Source organism: Schistocerca piceifrons, chromosome 5 (assembly GCF_021461385.2).
Source record: "Schistocerca piceifrons isolate TAMUIC-IGC-003096 chromosome 5, iqSchPice1.1, whole genome shotgun sequence".
Classification (NCBI taxonomy): Eukaryota; Metazoa; Arthropoda; class Insecta; order Orthoptera; family Acrididae; genus Schistocerca; species Schistocerca piceifrons.
In genome coordinates, this window is record NC_060142.1 from 669,784,693 (window position 1) to 669,805,892 (window position 21,200).

The following is a 21,200-nucleotide window of genomic DNA, read 5'->3' on the forward strand; positions in this document are numbered from 1 at the left end:
TCTGTAACTGTCATGGTGCCTTAAGATACTACCAACAGGTATCATGGAAGCTCAGGTGAATGCCGTATGTAGCATGGTTCTACTCCCACTAACTTACAGCTGTGTCATGGTGCATGTCACAAGCAGCAATTAGCCTGGGTGATGGCATATTTGGACACAGCCATCAACCTTGTGCAACAAGGAATAAAATTTGTCTCATCAGACAACATGTTTCCATTAATCCAAGGCCTAGTCTCAATGATCCTGTGCCCATCGCAATTGTAATTGACAGTGTCAGAGCCCCATATTTGTCAGTGTACACTGTGCTCTGATACACTTGTACACCAGCACTGTACTCTATCATCAGATCTGCCACACATTGCCAGCTATCCTATTTTACAGAGCAGGGAAGCTCTGACCTCCATGTTTCATGATGAGACATAGATGTCCAACACCTTGTTTGCTTCTCATGGTTTCATGACTCTTCAGCTGCTTTGCTTGGATACTGAACCGCCAACCAGCTTCAGTGACTTGAGAGGCTTGTTCCCAGACTCTGCACTGTAACAATCTGGGCTTTCTCAAAGTTTCATATGTCACTGTGTTTCCACATTTGTGGCCCACGTGATTGCTAGAATGAGTCCCCATTCACTCTCTGCACAGATTATATAGCAGGGTGTATACAACCCTGGACAGCCGGGAGATCCAGGAAAAGTCTGGGAATTTTTTCATCCGGGAGAAAACCAGGCAAAACCCAGGAATTTTTTACAATTCCGGGAATTTTCCATTGTTTTAATTTTCAGTTAATTTTTTGTAACTTTGACTGGTAAGAATCAATACTCCAACAAAGAAATTGTATGTCGCTACTGCAGAATAATACTGCAACAATAAAAAACGAACGAGAGAAAAAAAAAAAAAAAAAAGAAAATAAAACTTGAGTTGCAAAGGAAATGTACCATATACAACAACAAAACACAGTGCTCATACAAGCGTCTGCCAACAGCAAAATCTGTCAAATGCTTTAGGAAGACTATGCAATGTTTCATAACAACAAATTACCTCCTATGAGCGTGACTTCATAACTGTTTAGATTAGATTCGTTTGAGCGGTTCCGAGTTAGTTTATGCGCATGTGCAGTTGAGTCTCGGATGAGTAGTACCTTCTCCCACTTCTGGCTACAGAAGTGTAGTTAGCTGTATAAGCAATAGCAGCAAGCAGCCAGATGTTATCCGGGAAAATTTCACTGGTGTGCCTAAGCTGCCAGATTCACGTATGCGCAACAGGCTCGGAACTATGGGGTAGGGGCAAACCGGTGTCTGCCCAGGGCGGCAGTTTCAGGGTGGGCGCGACAGATTCATATTATTGAGGAAAAAGACCGTTTCACAAAGCGTCTAGCATCCAGCGCGCGTTGGTCTATCGATTACTCATATGATTTTGAACGCATCCATGTTGCTTGCATATTATTGAGGAAAAAGACCTTGTTTCACAAAGCGTCTAGCATCCAGCGCACATTGGTCTATCGATTATTCGTATCATTTTGAACGCATCCCTGTTGCTTTTTGAACATTTTTGAAAACAATTCTAAGTTGATTTCTGAATGAATCATAAGTTGATTTTTGAATATGTGCATAGTGTACGTGATGTCTCTGCCAGGGGAATCCCCATCACATCTAGAAATAAACTTTCCTGCAGACAAAAGGGGATGGGTCTACACGACCTGAGGGGAATAAGGCTGAATGGGTGAATGCCAATCGCTGTTTATTTGTTTGACTGTATTTGCAAATGATCAGTATTGTTATAATTACTAGCGAATTCCATAGATTCAGACTAACAGAGTGGAAATAAACGACTAACAGGAATAATAGGCAACAAAGATTACGTATTGTCTTCTCCGTGTATACAAGAAAATGAAATTTTGACAAAAATTTTTTGGCCAGAATGCTACACTGCTAAGGGCCAGTTATACAGTCCCTGGCTAGCAGCCGCTAAAGTTCTATTCTGGGAGTAGCGCGGAAAGTGCGTTGTACGAACATGTAATAAGGCCTGGCTGGAGAATAAATGTGGTATAACTAAACCGGTGACTGTGGCAGGGTTAATTAACCAAAGAATAAGTTTTGACACTGGCAGGGATAGTTACAGAATTAGTGACGACAAGATTGTTTATTAGAACGAGGAAGGAGAAGAAACGGGAGACTCAAACAAATTACGGAAGAATATGACAATTCCAAATTTATATAAAAATTTCGTACTACTACTTTTCGATCTCATGCTTCAGAAGCTAGAGAGTATGGATAAAATGTGAAACTATCTCCTGACATAAAACTTTTTGCTTGTAGTAGGCCTAATAGGCATTTGATGTTGGTACTTCGTGAATTACATTCCGTTGTGCTATAAAAATGACCTTTTGTGTCAAACCAGTCTCGTGTATTCGGTGTGTGTAACAACTGCTGCAATATTAGGCAGGCCTATTTGGTTTTACCCAGCAGACAGTGACAAAATACACGTAATCAGCTCGAGAAACCACACCAGTCTTGGGTACAATTTGTGTTAACAGCTTTTTTAGCATTATACGATGACATTTCGTTTTTTCATGTAGCAAAACATCGACGAACTTTGATGAGGTATAGATTCTTTCCCAGAAAGTACGCTATATAAAGCTGTGACAGGATTAGAGAGAAAAAAAGCTAGGACTTGTAAGGAATGAAGAAATGTTTACTGTCTTGCTTGTCTCTTGTCTTTACTCGTTTTATGTATTCTACACTCCTGGAAATGGAAAAAAGAACACATTGACACTGGTGTGTCAGACCCACCATACTTACTCCGGACACTGCGAGAGGGCTGTACAAGCAATGATCACACGCACGGCACAGCGGACACACCAGGAACCGCAGTGTTGGCCGTCGAATGGCGCTAGCTGCGCAGCATTTGTGCACCGCCGCCGTCAGTGTCAGCCAGTTTGCCGTGGCATACGGAGCTCCATCGCAGTCTTTAACACTGGTAGCATGCCGCGACAGCGTGGACGTGAACCGTATGTGCAGTTGACGGACTTTGAGCGAGGGCATATAGTGGACATGCGGGAGGCCGGGTGGACGTACCGCCGAATTGCTCAGCACGTGGGGCGTGAGGTCTCCACAGTACATCGATGTTGTCGCCAGTGGTCGGCGGAAGGTGCACGTGCCCGTCGACCTGGGAACGGACCGCAGCGACGCACGGATGCACGCCAAGACAGTAGGATCCTACGCAGTGCCGTAGGGGACCACACCGCCACTTCCCAGCAAATTAGGGACACTGTTGCTCCTGGGGTATCGGCGGGGACCATTCGCAACCGTCTCCATTAAGTTGGGCTACGGTCCCGCACACCGTTAGGCCGTCTTCCGCTCACGCCCCAACATCGTACAGCCCACCTCCAGTGGTGTCGCGACAGGCGTGAATGGAGGGACGAATGGAGACGTGTCGTCTTCAGCGATGAGAGTCGCTTCTGCCTTGGTGCCAATGATGGTCGTATGCGTGTTTGGCGCCGTGCAGGTGAGCGCCACAATCAGGATTGCATACGACCGAGGCACACAGGGCCAACACCCGGCGTCATGGTGTGGGGAGCGATCTCCTACACTGGCCGTACACCACTGGTGATCGTCGAGGGGACACTGAATAGTGCACGGTACATCCCAACTGTCATCGAACCCATCGTTCTACCATTCCTAGACCGGCAAGGGAACTTGCTGTTCCAACAGGACAATCCACGTCCGCATGTATCCCGTGCCACCCAACGTGCTCTAGAAGGTGTAAGTCAACTACCCTGGCCAGCAAGATCTCCGGATCTGTCCCCCATCGAACATGTTTGGGACTGGATGAAGCGTCGTCTCACGCGGTCTGCACGTCCAGCACGAATGCTGGTCCAACTGAGGCGCCAGGTGGAAATGGCATGGCAAGCCATTCCACAGGACTACATCCAGCATCTCTACGATCGTCTCCATGGGAGAATAGCAGCCTGCATTGCTGCGAAAGGTGGATATACACTGTACTAGTGCCGACATTGTGCATGCTCTGTTGCCTCTGTCTATGTGCCTGTGGTTCTGTCAGTGTGATCATGTGATGTATCTGACCCCAGGAATGTGTCAATAAAGTTTCCCCTTCCTGGGACAATGAATTCATGGTGTTCTTATTTCAATTTCCAGGAGTGTATATTTAATTTTATGTCACACAAAACAGCAAATTATTAGCGAATAGGCAGTAAAGACTGCAAATTTTCTGGAGTTCTTGTTCTGCCAGTTAAAAATAATCCCATCCAGTATTAATTGCGAGATTTTTTTTTTAAAGAGGGGCAGGATGTCTAAAGTGCCGACTGGGAGCAGGAGAGACACCACAGGACATTTTAATTTCCACTGACCAGAATATAGTTTGATGGCACCCATTACAAAATATTACACGTTTGATCTCCACAGAGCGAAGTATGTGCGATAGAAGAATGCTGTGTGAAGAGGCGTGGCACTGAACTTTGGCACACTTAAGACCGAATAACATGTCTTACGTTTCCTCGAACGCATATGTTTCATTTTTCAGAAAGATGTGTGCTACAAGATGAAAATATTTTTGAAAAGCAGATTTTTTAAATTTTTGGCATCCTACCTCAAACGCTCGAGGGAGGGGGAGCACCACTATCTAATATTGCCTCGGTTCCGAAATATTGTAGCTCCGGACCTGATAGATAGAGCAGTCTGAAATGTAGTGGGGAGGTGGTTGTCTCCACGTGACCCGTATTTACGTTAAGTGATTTTGCTGTTTCCTCTTCAGTTATTGCTCTCACGTCAAATGAAAACAAAATGGGTTTCTGTGGTCGGGAGCTATCAAGTGCATTAAAATACATTCACATAATTACGGAAGGCTTCAAATGTTATTAGTTTCAGATTTTATTTTGTTTTCACCTTTCTGACAGTCAAGCGTTAATTGCCTTGCAGAACAATGAAGCTATTTTTGTTGGTTTGTTAAAGAAATTTGACCTTTATAAATCTTTTCTGCTGAGGCAGTCAATTTGTTTGAAATGAAGTGTTTAATTCCGCACTATGGGCTAGTTTCAACTGTTCTTTGCATTTCAAGTTCACATTTTCATCTTCTAGCATGTATGGCGTTATGCCATAATAAAGAACCAAACATGAAATAATACAGTCCTGGTACGCCAAGAAAATTTACATCTGAATCTGGACATACGAATGTGCACTTTAAGCCGAATTATGCATTTTAGTATAGTTCACGAAATTCCCATGCTCTTGGAGTATCCCCTATGTCTTGTTCCTTGTATGACATAATGGAAGGTCTATTAATGTTTTACACGTACGGCGCGGCGACGCCTGTTATCTGGTGCTCTCTGGCAACTGCCGAAACGAATCTGTTTCTAACAGGTCGCGGGAAAATATTCCGAATGGCTGTTTGAAAAGCGTAACTTTCAAAGTAAATTTACTCTTACGCAAGATGAACTCTGTGCGTGAATGTCCCATGAATTTCTTAAATCACAGAGCGTTTGACTCTCCTTCAAAAATCAATTCTTTGAGGACGACCATTTAGAATATTTTCGAGCCCAGAACGACATACTGGAAGGGATTATGTACCAAAGAACTGCAATAAATCTCTCTCACAATAAGATAATTAGTCTGTCCCAATTTGAAATTCAGGAGGTCTTCTCCAAAGAATGTGATATTATACTAAATTGAAAAAAAAAAAAAAAAAAAAATTGCCAACTGATATGTTAAGTGACTTGTAAAAAGCTCTTGTAGATCACTATATTCTCTTAGAGAAACCCAAATATTATAATAATAGAAATCTTGTAGTAATTGGTTTTCATACTGCCTAATTGAAAGGATACAGAGTGTTGCATTAAGAAACCTCGGGGTGTACTCAATGACACAGCATGTTCAAAATGCACCTCACAGTGTTTTGCAGAGTACGTATATAGAATAGGGAATAATCATTATAATTGTACTATTGGGATCAATATAGGGTCTGCTCTTGTTCTTATTACATATAAATATCTTCCATCTTATATTCAAGGAACCAAAATACAGAATGTCCACAATTAAAGTTCCAGTTTCAAAACACTGTAGAAAGAGAACCACTGCTCAGAATGATGTCAAATTTGAACAGCATATTATTGACACAGGGGTAAGCATCATGGAATTTTTAAAAAAATAATGAAAATTTTACCAGTGGATGTGGGTGTAAGAGTCTTAACATAAATGGGATTGGCTACAAATAATAGATGAATCCCAATACAACAGCAATGGTTTGAGCTGCATGTTACACCAACTGTACTGTTCAGTGTGCATGGCTGCCCAAGTTTGTCAGTCAACAGTTGTGGCACTGTTAGTTAGCTAAGCCCATCCACCATAGTGAAGTCATACCAGATTGGATGACAAGAATCGGTTTTTTACTGTCCTGAGGTCAAAAAATCGCATAAAAAGCAAAATGACATCAGTTTTTAATTATCATGGGGCCCAAACCAACATAAAAAGAAAATGGTATTGGTGTTTAATTGTCTTGGAGTCAAGAACTGCACAAAAGGAAAATGACATTTCTTCTAATTGTCGTGAGCCAAGACGTGCTGACCACGGCTTTCTGCCACAAGTTGAAATCGAGAACCAGAATATTCAACAGCAGATCAAATTGTCTCGGGTGTCAAGTTCAGAATGTGCTGTGAGTGTGTGTCTTCAGTTCAGCTATATTTGTAATTGGAGCACTGAACACAACATTCTTCAGATAATCCCCAGCCACAAGTCACATGAATTAAGATTCGGTGATCTGGATGGCCAGGCTGTAGGGTATTTCCAAAATGCCTCTGCAGCAGCCACTTCACTGGTAGTAGAGGAGCGTCATCTTGCATAAGAATGATTCTACCCACATATCCACACTGTTGAAGGATTGCAATGATGGTGGTGCACGAAAGACCCTCATAGTATTTACCAGTGATGGTACAGGTAACAAGACACACAGTACTCATCCCCTTGAAAAAAATATGGCCCTAGGCCAAACAAGGCTGTCACCCTGCACCACACAGTCTCCTTTGCAGAATGAGGTGGTATCAGTTGATGTGTGTGCAGATTTTCCATTGCCCATATTCTGCAGTTCTGTATATATTGACATTACCTTGAAGATGGTAATGGGCTTTGCCTGTCCACGAAATTTTCCGTGGTCATTCATTGTCCCCTTCCATGTGAGCAAGAAATTCAGAGTGAATGTCTGTCTTGCTGGTAGGTCAGCAGGCAGTAACTCCTGAGTATGGGTGGATAGCAATGCAGGATGTTTCATAGGATTTTATGCACTGAGTTCACAGGCATGTCCAGGGTACAGGCAATTCCCTGTGCACTGCATGTTTGCACAACATTGCTTGATGCCTCCTGCAATTCTGTGGCCACATCTTCAACAGATGTTGCATCAACTGCTTTCGTTCCTCTGCCAAATTGCACTTCAAAAGAACTTACCTTTTTTTGAATGTTGTAATCATTTTCTCCAGATCGTTAGCAGACATCAGACCAATGTCTTCCTTCACACCAGAAAGTGTCCAGAACTTCTGCAGGGCTAATCGTGCACAACCACCATTTTTGTAGAAGAGTCCTACCAGTAGTGCACAATCCATCATGGAGACAGTCATGTTGTGTGTCTCGGACACAGACTGAGAAAGGGTCGTGTGTCACATGTCTGTTGATGAAGTGCATATTATGACACTTACAGTTTCATCTGTTGGTCTTCTTTTTTCCCTCCACATCATTTCTTCCAGCATCAGTAATATGCTGTTCAGATTTGACATTATTCTGAGCCAGTGGTTCTCTTTCTATAGTGTTTTGAAACTTTAACTATGGACAACCTGTGGTTCCCTTTGTTGATGCCAGTATGATAATCAAAAAATTACCAAATATGCAGCAACCAGTCGCAAAATCATGTTTTATTTATTCACTATGTAACCACTCATAAATGATGAATGTTTTTGTCATCTACATTTTTGCAACCACTAATCTGCATAGGAAAATAAAATATTCTTTCTAAATGTAACAGAGTACACATGTTTCGTTGTTTACTTTTTTTTTTTTTAAGTTGCTGGGGATGGTAATGACTGGGGTAAACTAAGAGTGTTGTGGACAGGAAGCATTGACCAGCCCCCAGCTCTGAATTGCTAGATTAGTCCAACTCAGATTTAGTTATTACTTAGTGAACTAACTCCCTAAGTGCTTGGCATTTAGTATCATCTGAAGAGCACACATAAATTTATGGGTTGCTTTTAGTTGGCCAAGTATTATCCCCTTGTGCCAAACAAAAGCTACATCCATCTAACTGAAATGGAGCTCACATACTATTGTGTGCAAAACACAGAAACAGGTGAAATGAAGACAATGTTTAGGGTTATAGCTTGCAGAGGACCCTGTGATTGTACTGGTATGATCATATATACATAAACCCTGAACATACTTTTCCCAGTGTGTTCACTGAATGGAACCAATAATAAAAGTTTTTGATGATATAAGGAAAATCAGATTCCTGAGGAAATTTTATATATTTATAATTAAAATTTATATTTTTACTATTATCAGCTATTTTAACCTGTTATAAATAGTAACACATGCTTAGTATTAACAAATTGAATTAAAATTATTCATAATTTATGTTGCCTGTAATTTTCTTTTCTTGTGGGTATTTAGAGCACACTGTTTGACTGAATTTAATCATATCATTTGTCATGTTAGTTTTTCTTGTGCTATACTGTGAACAACACATATTTTCATTTGTGCACAGTTGGGCGAGTTCAGTGCACCAACTAGTTCACCTGGCTCACTGGAGGATCACAGTCCACAACTGTCATCTGCAAGTTCAGGAAGTTCAAGAGCGGGTGTCCCTGCAATGCCACATTTCCAGCAACTGCTAGAAGGTTTGCAGGTAAACATGCTGAAGATTGTTGTTACTATTAGCAAGCTTCACAAGCTACAAAAGCTCTTCACTGCAGGCATCACAACCCTGTGCTAGGTTGTTCTATTTTGGCATTTAATTTTACAATACATCACATGTAAAATTTTCGTATCTTCTTTGACATTGCCACATCTGTGCTCTTTCTCTCTCTCTCTCTCTCTCTCTCTCTCTCTTGTGTGTGTGTTCTCTCTCTCTCTCTCTCTCTCTCTCTCTCTCTCTCTCTCTTGATGTGGTAACATGTAACATGTGGTGATACATAAAACTCCAGAGCAGAGATGTGTATCCCTAGATCTTCTTACCAGTGAATGATACTCAAAATGGAAAATTATAAAATAAGAAGTTGTAGGTAAAAGTGAAGATATTGTGCAAGGTTGTTATGTTTATTTGCATGTGGTGAGGTCTGTTGAGGGACAATATGCACCTTCAACATGGTACAGTGATTGCAGGGACCCAGAAACAAAAGTTGTGGTATCACCAGCCTGACTTGGAGGTGTGCTGAATTCCAAACTGTAGGGAGAAATAATTGAATCTTGTTAAGAAAAACATGTTAAAATAATCTTTGTCGTTCTTTCTGTGTTTGCTTCTGAATTGGGACATGATACACTGCATAACAGTGAAGCACCCAGAAGAGGAGGAGGAAACAAAACGAAACTTTACAGGCTGAGAAGGAAAGTAATGTTATTTCAACGATTAGAAAATCTAGTCAGCTTCAAAAAAACATAGCAGTATCACCCCATTTATCAGTCAGACATTGCACACCACTTTGGCCTGGACTAATGCACTGATTCATTTGGGGAGCATGTCATAAAGTGACTGTATCCTCTCCTGAGTCAACTTGGCCCACAACGGTTACCACTGGTCATGAAAACTAGCACTGTGGCAAAACTGATGTGTGAGTTGGTCCAGTACATGTTCTTCTGTGGACAGACCCGAGGATCTTGCTGGCCATGGGATTATCTCAGTATCAATCAGACTTTTTGTAGATACGTATGGCTTGTGTGGATGCCCTGTTTAAACATGGCACCACAATACTGTCACATGAGAGGCAATGGAGGAAGATGTAGGATGTCAGTGATGTACCTTGTACCATCAGAGTTTGCTTGGTCATTACCACTTGTGACCTGAAGTCATGCCCAATAGCTCCCCACAACATGATGACAGGAGTAACACCAATGTTCTTTTCCAGAATGGAACCTCCTGGGTTTCCACTGTACTCATAGTACACATAGTGCAGAACCGCAATTTACCACTGAACACAATCGATGCTACTCATCAGAAATCCATGCTTCCTGGTCACAGTACCACTTCAGATGAAGTCATCTGTGTTGTGGTGTTAACAGCAGCCTACATACGGGACATTAATTGCATAGTCCAGGCAGTGACTGTCTGTGACAATAGTGAGGGATGATACAGAATGTTGTAGGGTGTCCATTGCTTGTTCCCAGATGGCAGGCACAGATATGAATGGGTTGCAATGTGCTTGGTGCACAGTATAGTGATCCTCTGTTGTGGTGGTCAGCCATGGTCGACCAGAACCTTGATGACAGGTATACCTGCACTCACATTTTTATGCATTCAAACATTGGACCACTACTACATCTGAAGGCCCCGTAAATCTGGATATTGCACAGTTCAACCATCTGACTAAATGGAAACTCACAATGAGGCCCCTTCAGACTCTGTCAGGTGCTGATAACACTGTCTCAGACTAGTACATGGCACCTCTGTGTCCTTCTCAGTGCTCACTCAATATCTGACTCTGTTCACGCCCACTATATACCTGATGTGGCTTGGTAACAATGCCAATGCAGTCTGGTGGCTGTTATACCTCTCACATAGAATTACAGCTGTATCATTTACATACCTGCCCATGGTGTATACATTTAGAAATTTATACTGATATATGTTTATGTCTTCTGGGTGGTCCACTTTTTTGTCAGGCACTGTAAATTGAACCAAGAAATCGTAATTGTAAATGAGTTAATGTATTTTTTGTGAAGATAATAGATATGTTATTGTGATACTTGAGTCTCTCCTAGTATATAAAATGTTCAAACAACTTACAGGGATGCAGCCAGGTAATGTCTTTGACAACTGTTGATATTTTGACAGATACACACACTGTCGTTTTCGAGATATAAATGCAAGGAAATTTAAAACCTTCATGTGGGGCATATGCTGAGGGACCCCTCATGTGCACACACGCTGTAAACAATACTGCCTTCATATAACCAGTTATAAATATCAGAGTTTATACTGAAAATGAATTACCAATGGGCAAAGTATGAGGTAGCTTAACTCTGTGCTGCTGCTGTTTCACAAGGGAGAGAGCAGAATTCCAAGCTGCATTTAAGCAAAACCCACCATAGCCATAAGATCACTTGCTTATGTCATCTCAACTGCTTTCTTAAAATCAATATCTCAGTGGCTCACAGTGGACACCAGAAGCTCCACCTGTTATATTCCACAGGGTGACCAGTATCAAGGCAGTCTTCTGCAATACTAGATTTGCTCTGCTCTTGTAAGAATGTGACACACTCATGCCCAATACATGGGCCTCCATTGACCTGGTGGTGTAACCAATGTATGACATTATACAACTTCAAGTGATATGTTAGATATCCACCTAATATAAACCAACATCAATCATCCTTTACAGACCCTAAAGGTCCCTAATCTTGGTTAGTGGTCAAAACATACATTTCACATCATGTTTCCACATGCATCCAATAATCCAATAGTGTTGGAAATTCTGGAGGGTAAGACAGACATGCCATAGACTTTGGTGACACCTCATTATTTTTTAACTCACCTGATTCATTGCTTGGTTGACAGCGCAACGTGTATCTGATCTGCCTCCCTCTCTCTCTCTCTCTCTCTCTCTCTCTCTCTCTCTCTAACCATTGTGAGAAAAGGTGACTTAAGCTGACATGCTTTTGGCATCTGACATGACATGGGCCCTATCAACCAAGGTACAAAGTCCTCCTTCACTCTGAGCTAGATGGCATCAACTATTATCCTGAAGATAGAAATCAATGTGAGTTGACATCTTACAAAGGGCATTTCCCAACATACCATCAGTCTTCTTCTTGACATACACATCAAAGAAGGGCAGGCAGCTATCCTTTTAGTCATCACCGTGAAGTGAATATTTGGGTGAATTGAATTAAAAAAAGCCGTAGTATGTTACAGAGAGCTCCCCAGTGTAACTCCATCTGTCTCTTCATAGAACTGGTCATTAAAGAAAAAGTAAGTGGAAGTCAGCACATACTGAAATAGGTTGTGTTAATTGAACACCAAACCTAATCTCACAAGGGGAGGTCACAACATTGGGATCACATATTTACTTCAAACTTTGTACGCCTTTAGTAGCTATTAAAACAAAATAATGTGTTAGTGGTAAGGTGCACTACTGGGGTAATTCTGACAAAATCACAAGAGAAGTTTTACATGTCTGTCATATGCCTTATGTATCTGTGAGTAGGTGCTGCACATTAGAGTTCATGGTAATCAAGTGATTAGCAATCAAGCTTCACAAGACGAGTATGTATGAAGCAACAGGTCAACTCCCACTCAAACTTCATTAAACTATACATCAAACGGTCCCTTCCCTACAGCCTAGGTCTTCGTGGCAAACGACTCTGCTCCAGTCCGGAATCCCTAAACCATTACACCAACAACCTGAAAACAGCTTTCGCATCCCGCAACTACCCTGCCGACCTGGTACAGAAGCAAATAACCAGAGCCACTTCCTCATCCCCTCAAACCCAGAACCTCCCACAGAAGAACCACGAAAGTGCCCCACTTGTGACAGTATACTTTCCGGGACTGGATCAGACTCTGAATGTGGCTCTCCAGCAGGGATACGACTTCCTCAAACCCTGCCCTGAAATGAGATCCATCCTTCATGAAATCCTCCTCACTCCACCAAGAGTGTCTTTCCGCCGTCCACCTAACCTTCGTAACCTCTTAGTTCATCCCTATGAAATCCCCAAACCACCTTCCCTACCCTCTGGCTCCTACCCTTGTAACCACCCCCGGTGTAAAACCTGTCCCATGCACCCACCCACCACCACCTACTCCAGACCTGTAACCCGGAAGGTGTACACGATCAAAGGCAGAGCCACGTGTGAAAGCACCCACGTGATTTACCAACTAACCTGCCTACACTGTGAAGCTTTCTATGTGGGAATGACCAGCAACAAACTGTCCATTCACATGAATGGACACAGGCAGACAGTGTTTGTTGGTAATGAGGATCACCCTGTGGCTAAACATGCCTTGGTGCACGGCCAGCACATCTTGGCACAGTGTTACACCGTCCGGGTTATCTGGATACTTCCCACTAACACCAACCGGTCAGAACTTCGGAGATGGGATTTTTTTTTCAGTATATTACATCTCAAATGTCATATAAATTAAATAACATAACCAGTGATGAAAAATAGATTAAAAAGTAAGTGGTTGCAGTATTTAAACTGTTACTTCATTTGTGACTTGTTTGCAACATGTGTATGTTAATCACTTGACGACAATGACTTCTTATGACCAGCACCTTGGCACAGATACGTCAGTTACACAATAGATGCGTAAACTTCTTTTGAAATTTTCTCCAAATTGCCAAAGTAGTGCATCTTACATCTTGGACATTATGTTGTTTTAATGACCTACTAAAGGTGTTCAAAGTTTGAAGCAAATCCGTAATTCCAGCATCATGGCCTCCCCTTGTCAATTAACTATAACAAGTCAGTCAAAGAACACAAATGATGAGAGACCATATCAAAACTAACTAAAATATCAAAGTCATTCAAACAAGTTCTTAATGTGGTTCACACACTGATCTGCTAGTGGGCTTAACACAGTAGCAAAATATTTTACTACATGTTATGTCAGAGCAACATTGTTACTGACAATAGGCCTAAGAGAACCCCTTCCTTGTGAATCTTCAGAAGGCCTTATAATCAGTGGATCATGGAACAATAAGAGTTAAAACTCCTATAGTCCCTTGCAAGAAGAAATTTTTCTTTAGAACGTTGTTGGTCTTCCTCTCAACCTTTTCGTTGGGTCAGCACTGAGCCTGCAATGGATCAGACAGTAAATACTACATCTTTAGAATGTAATCCTGCTTGCTCAGCACAACTGTAACACTGTCCTTGTCCGTGGGTAAGATAACAATATCAGGATCCAGCATGAGTGAACACAAAGAAGCTCTTGTTATATTACTCTTGGATGAATGTGTCCCAGTCAGTGTATGACATCCTTCTCTCCTCAACACTTCAGCAGCATCAGGACATGCATGGATAAACCTGCATCATCCAAAGCTTTCTTGATGAGATTTGTTGCAGAATGTCTAGCTGTAGTGCGCATGCCATCTCAGAAGTTGTTTGGTAGAGGTGAGAAATGTGGTGTAACAATTCTTTAATAGCAGTGGAGGAATAGATTGATCAGAAGTATAACCAACACATAAAGACACAGCAGTATAGAATTAAAGTAAAGAACAGCTAAATTATTTCAGTTACAGCAGAAGAATTAATGACAACTTAATCCCTTAATAACAGACCAGCAATTAGTCACTGAAGCCAAGCCTGAAACATGTTTCACAAATATTTCTACCTTTCATACTTGGTATTGCTGTTGTTATCGTACCTATATACTATGATATGTTTCTTGAATCCCATTATATTTCTTTTTTTGCATTACAATTTAGCACAGTCTTGAACCCAGTGATTTCTACAATCATACTATGATCAGTAGGGCTAGATTTTTTATTGTGAGCACACCTTGGTCCAACAGAAGAGTCACACAGCAATCAATTAAAGTTTGGGTATCATTTATAATGCCACAATAGCAACAGCACTTGCTATCCTGTGCATGCATTGATGTCTTCACTTTTGTTCCTGGTAAAAGGCTCTTTTGCACTACCCACTGTAACCATGAGTTCCTGATGTGGTTCCCAGAAGAAGACTGTCCCAACACAAACAATTAGTGGTGGCATTCATCTGAAAATTTTGAGCAGTTTTCCTGGTGAAATATGTGAAATATTCATGAAGTTGCAGGCAGCAGTAAACAACTACTTCATGTCATCTGCTCAAGAGCAAATCATGTGATCCTGTAATATTCACTGTTTAAATTTTCCATTCTATCCCACAAAAACAAAGTACAAAATCCAAGCTAATGCACCCTCTTGATGTGGTGAAAGCTTAGATGTTGATTTCTTTCCTGCTTCTGAAAGTAAGAAAGCTTTCAAGGACGTTCATTATTAGTTAGTTGCCATGTATGAAAATAGTGCTACAAAATATGACACCAACCTTGCCTGCTTTTTCCTTAAACCCACATAAATTACAATGTATTTGGATAAATAGTAAGGAGACATGTTAGTGTCTTCAATTAATGATGGAATTGTCAAAATATATAGATGCAAACAAAATTTATCCAGCAAACAGTATCTGCTTACACACCTTACATATGCTCAGCTTGAGAGGCTCACCAAAAAAGTGACTTTAGAGGCGGAAGATAAAACAATGGTGCACCTTCATTTAGTCCCAGTGACTTTTCATTAACTACCTTTACAATTTCTGGAAGTTTCAATGTATGAAATGCAATCTTTGAATGTTTATCAAATATGCTTATCACAGATTGGTTTTTACATATTAGTCATTTTTTATAATGACACATCATTACATTATCAGTTATAAGAGTAGGAATTAGAGAAAAATAATAATAACACGAAACACTTCAAACTGCTCATCTCAGAGGAAAGATCTGGGATTGCTGTTCAAGTGGAAGCCCAGGTGCTTCAAGGCAATTTCATTTTTGCCTCATAAATCATGCAGAAGATGTATTTTTCTTATGGGTTATTGAGAAACATAATTTATGAGATTTTTGATGTGTCATAATGCCCTGCTAAATGTGTATTGCACTTGTTTATATTCCAACAAAAATGGCGCATAATGGAAGCAGCTGCCAAAATCTTCCAACATTACAACCCTGATTCTGATTACTGTTCTTGGTCTCCTGGTGATGTTGGGCATGTTGTTATACCAAGACTGAACAGAAAAGCAGGCAGTGGAGATTCTCTTCACTGCTATCACCAAAAATATAAATACACAGATGTAATTTGAAAGGTTCTACTAAGGTTTTCTTTCCCATGGTGTACTTTTGACATGCTGTGCCTGTAATTATGGAAAAATTTTATCAGGATCTTCTGATAAAATTATAGAAGGAAAAAAGGTTAAATCTTTGGCAAAAGCTGTCCAAGGAATTTTGTTTGCTGCATAGCAATGTTCCAGAGCACTCCTCACAGCATAAAGTGGTGCATGCAGATTTCTTTGGATATCTAATGTTATTGCATACCCAATATATACTGCAGAGACAGGCTGGACAGTGAAGGAGGAGGCGTATTTATAGCGATAAGAAGTGTAATAGTATCGAAGGAAATTGAGTGAGATCCGAAATGTGAAATAATTTGGGTGAAGGTCATGGTTAAAGCGGGCTCAGACATGGTAATTGGATGTCTCTATAGGCCCCCTGGCTCAGCAGCTGTTGTGGCTGAGCACCTGAAGGATAATTTGGAAAATATTTTGAGTAGATTTCCCAACCATGTTATAGTTCTGGGTGGAGATTTTAATTTGCCGGATATAGACTGGGAGACTCAAATGTTCATAACGGGTGGCAGGGACAAAGAATCCAGTGAAATTTTTTTAAGTGCTTTATCTGAAAACTACCTTGAGCAGTTAAACAGAGAACCGACTCGTGGCGATAACATATTAGACCTTCTGGTGACAAACAGACCCGAACTATTTGAAAGAACAGGGAATCAGCGATCATAAAGCGGTTACTGCATCAATGATTTCAGCCGTAAATACAAATATTAAAAAAGGTGGGAAGATTTTTCTGTTTAGCAAAAGTGACAAAAAGCAGATTACAGAGTACCTGATGGCTCAACACAAAAGTTTTGTATCAAGCACAGATAGCGTTGAGGATCAGTGGGCAAAGTTCAAAACTATCGTACAGTATGCGTTAGATGAGTATGTGCCAAGCAAGATCATAAGAGATGGAAAACAACCAACGTGGTACAACAACTGAGTTAGAAAACTGCTGCGGAAGCAAAGGGAACTTCACAGCAAACATAAACATAGCCAAAGCCTTGCAGACAAACAAAAATTACGCAAAGCGAAATGTAGTGTGAGGAGGGCTATGCGAGAGGCGTTCAATGAAATCGAAAGTAAAGTTCTATGTACTGATTTGACAGAAAATCCTAAGAAATTTGGGTCTTATGTCAAAGCGGTAGGTGGATCAAAACAAAATGTCCAGACACTCTGTGACCAAAATGGTACTGAAACAGAGGATGACAGACTAAAGGCTGAAATACTAAATGTCTTTTTCCAAAGCTGTTTCACAGAGGAAGACTGCACTGTAGTTCCTTCTCTAGATTGTCGCACAGATGACAAAATGGTAGATATCGAAATAGACGACAGAGGGATAGAGAAACAATTAAATTCACTCAAAAGGGGAATGGCCGCTGGACCTGATGGGATACCAGTTCGATTTTACACAGAGTACGCGAAGGAACTTGCCCCCCCCCCCCCCCCCTTTCTTGCAGCGGTGTACTGTAGGTCTCTAGAAGAGCATAGCGTTCCAAAGAATTGGAAAAGGGCACAGGTCATCCCCGTTTTCAAGAAGGGACGTCGAACAGATGTTCAGAACTATGGACCTATATCTGTAACGTCGATCAGTTGTAGAATTTTGGAACACGTATTATGTTTGAGTATAATGACTTTTCTGGAGACTAGAAATCTACTCTGTAGAAATCAGCATGGGTTTCGAAAAAGACGGTCATGTGGAACCCAGCTCGCGCTATTCGTCCACGAGACTCAGAGGGCCATAGACACGGGTTCACAGGTAGATGCCGTGTTTCTTGACTTCCGCAAGGCGTTCGATACAGTTCCCCACAGTCGTTTAATGAACAAAGTAAGAGCATATGGACTGTCAGACCAATTGTGTGATTGGATTGAGGAGTTCATAGATAACAGAATGCAGCATGTCATTCTCAATGGAGAGAAGTCTTCCGAAGTGAGAGTGATTTCAGGTGTGCCGCAGGGGAGTGTCATAGGACCGTTGCTATTCACAATATACATAAATGACCTGATGGATGACATCGGAAGTTCACTGAGGCTTTTTGCAGATGATGCTGTGGTGTATCGAGAGGTTGTAACAATGGAAAATTGTACTGAAATGCAGGAGGATCTGCAGCAAATTGACGCATGGTGCAGGGAATGGCAATTGAGTCTCAATGTAGACAAGTGTAATGTGCTGCGAATACATAGAAAGATAGATCCCTTATCATTTAGCTACAAAATAGCAGGTCAGCAACTGGAAGCAGTTAATTCCATAAATTATCTGGGAGTACGCATTAGGAGTGATTTAAAATGGAATGATCATATAAAGTTGATAGTCGGTAAAGCAGATGCCAGACTGAGATTCATTGGAAGAATCCCAAGGAAATGCAATCCAAAAACAAAGGAAGTGGGTTACAGTACGCTTGTTCGCCCACTGCTTGAATACTGCTCAGCAGTGTGGGATCCGTACCAGATAGGGTTGATAGAAGAGATAGAGAAGATCCAACAGAGAGCAGGGAGCTTTGTTGCAGGATCATTTAGTAATCGCGAAAGCGTTACAGAGATGATAGATAAACTCCAGTGGAAGACTCTGCAGGAGAGACGCTCAGTAGCTCACTACGGGCTTTTGTTAAAGTTTCGAGAACATACCTTCATCGAAGAGTCAAGCAGTATATTGCTCCCTCCTACGTATATCTTGCGGAGAGACCATGAGGATAAAATCAGAGATATTAGAGGCCACACAGAAGCATACCGACAATCCTTCTTTCCACAAACAATACAAGACTGGAGCAGAAGGGAGATCCGATAGAGGTACTCAGGGTACCCTCCGCCGCACACCGTCAGATGGCTTGCGGAGTATGTATGTAGATGTAGATGTAGACCTGGCCTGATGCCCTGTGACTTCTTCCTGTTTCTTCCATTAAGAATCAGTGGTATGACAGACATTTCCAGGATGACAATGAGGTAAGAAGAAACATGGAAATGGTCAGCAGCTGCCAAAGTGAGGAGCTTCTCACTCAGGGTGTATTCCAACTCATCCATTGTATAGAAAAATGAGTCATTTTTAATGATGAAAATGTTTGGTTTAGTTAATTTTTTGTGCCTAGATTGTGTTTCACAATGATCCTAGATGTGTCATGTTTACAGTTTTATACAGAATAAAAAATATTTCTTAGAAATTTGTCATTGACATACAAAAACAATTTTTTGTAATAATATTTTAAAGATAATCAATATTAATACACAATGCTAAAATATACTAATAGCCAACAGTAATTTATGCAACAGTTTTGCATACTTAAATAAAGTCTACAAAGTTATATATTGTTTACCACACTGCAGAAAATATTTGTACACGTACAGGTAGTGAAAAAATCAATTAAATCATATTTGCACTAATACACTTAGTCTACATGTTTTCTTCTATATTTTCTGCAGTATACTTTGCCTTTCATTTCCTTATTTCAGGAAATTTGTTTCCACATGACAAGGAAAATGTTTTACTCCATTTACAACTTTACATATGTCCCATTGATTTGCCTGCAAGTACTTCTTCACGTTATATCAACATTCAGAAATGAGATGTTCTTTCAGTTCTCATTTGAAGGTGTTCACTTTCTTTATGCTCATTATGCTAAGTGGCAGTCTGTTGTAAAATAAGCTTCCTGCATTTTTAGGGTCGCTATCTGTCATTTTCAATCTTTAGCTTCAGATGTGGTAGTTATCTCTAGTTCTTATGTAGCGGTTATGTAAATCTCACTTTAGAGGTGCTGTGCAATTTACCATTAAAAGAGGTATTGTCTCAAATATGTACAAACTTGACACAGTCAATATTTTTAATTCTTTGAATTTGTTTTTGTGGGATTCAAAATGGTTCAAATGGCTCTGAGCACTATGAGACTTAACATCTTAGGTCATCAGTCCCCTAGAACTTAGAACTACTTAAACCTAACTAACCTAAGGACATCACACACATCCATGCCCGAGGCAGGATTCGAACCTGCAACTGTACCAGTCCCGCGGTTCCGGACTGCAGCGCCTAGAACCGCAAGACCACCGCGGCCGGCTGTGGGATTCCCGTGTTGTTAGTTTACCTGTGCATTTGATGGATTTCTTTTAAAGTATTAAGATTCTTTGAATGTGTCCATCTGCTGCTCCTCCCCATATTGGTATAAGTACAGTATGTGCGAGAAGATAAATCCATAGTACATTTTTAGAAAGGTTTCTATGTTCACTGTATAGCACATTCTTTTCATTAAGAATACATTTGTACTTATTGTTGAACACATCTTATTAATGTGATTTTCCCATGTTAGAAATTTGTTCACATCTATTTCCAGAAACCTGTTACAGTCCACTTCTTCTGATTCTGCATCCCCAATGCTCAAAATAAATTTGTCTGAACTGTTAGTTCTGTTTGTTTCAAGTTTTGTATACACAGTTTTCTTCCTGTTGATCATTATATTATACACTGTATACTGCAATGATGCCTTGTCAGCTCTGATGAGCATATGCTGGTGAATTCAGTCTCTTATTTAAATTGTTTATGTGTACCTCCCACTTCATATCTGCCTGAACATGTACACCTAGAAATTTTGTATGACTGACCTTCAACGCATTTTCCCCTTCGATAGTGAAAACAAGGTTTGCAGGCTGGAGGTTTTGTGTGGTATGAAAGTTAACTACCACAGTTTTTTCAGAACTTACGATGAGCCTATTGGTCTTGAACCAGTGTGTTAAGGTACGCATAACTGATACTGCAGCCTCGTGCAGATTTTCCTCATTCTGTGATTTAATTAGAATATTAGTGTCATCTGCAAACAGTACAGTGGTTCCATCATGTATTTTACTAGCCAAGTCATGTACATACAGCAGAAATAGGACAGGTCCTAGAACTGACCATTGTGAGACTCCATACTTGATTTTCTGCTCATCACTGTAAAAACTAGAAATTTTTTGTGTTTTATTTCTGTAATCTGCTGATGATTACTGAGTTACAAGTGGATCCACTTTTCAGACTGGCCTCTAATACCATAATTACTTAATTTACACAAGAAAATGCCATGATCAGTTACATCAAAGGCTTTATTTAGATCCAGAAATATCCCAGATGCATGTTGTTTATCATCCACTGCCTCTAATACTTCATTTAAGAAGGCA

General features: G+C 40.7%; 1 protein-coding gene across 1 annotated transcript in view; it reads left to right on the top strand.

The window, feature by feature from the left end:
• Window positions 1-21,200, top strand: part of LOC124799190 (protein madd-4-like) — a 571,457-nt gene that overhangs the window by 433,748 nt on the left and 116,509 nt on the right. The window contains exon 17 of the mRNA XM_047262725.1: window positions 8,752-8,892. Within this exon, the coding sequence (XP_047118681.1) occupies window positions 8,752-8,892 (141 nt within the window). The remainder of the gene's footprint in view (window positions 1-8,751; window positions 8,893-21,200) is intronic.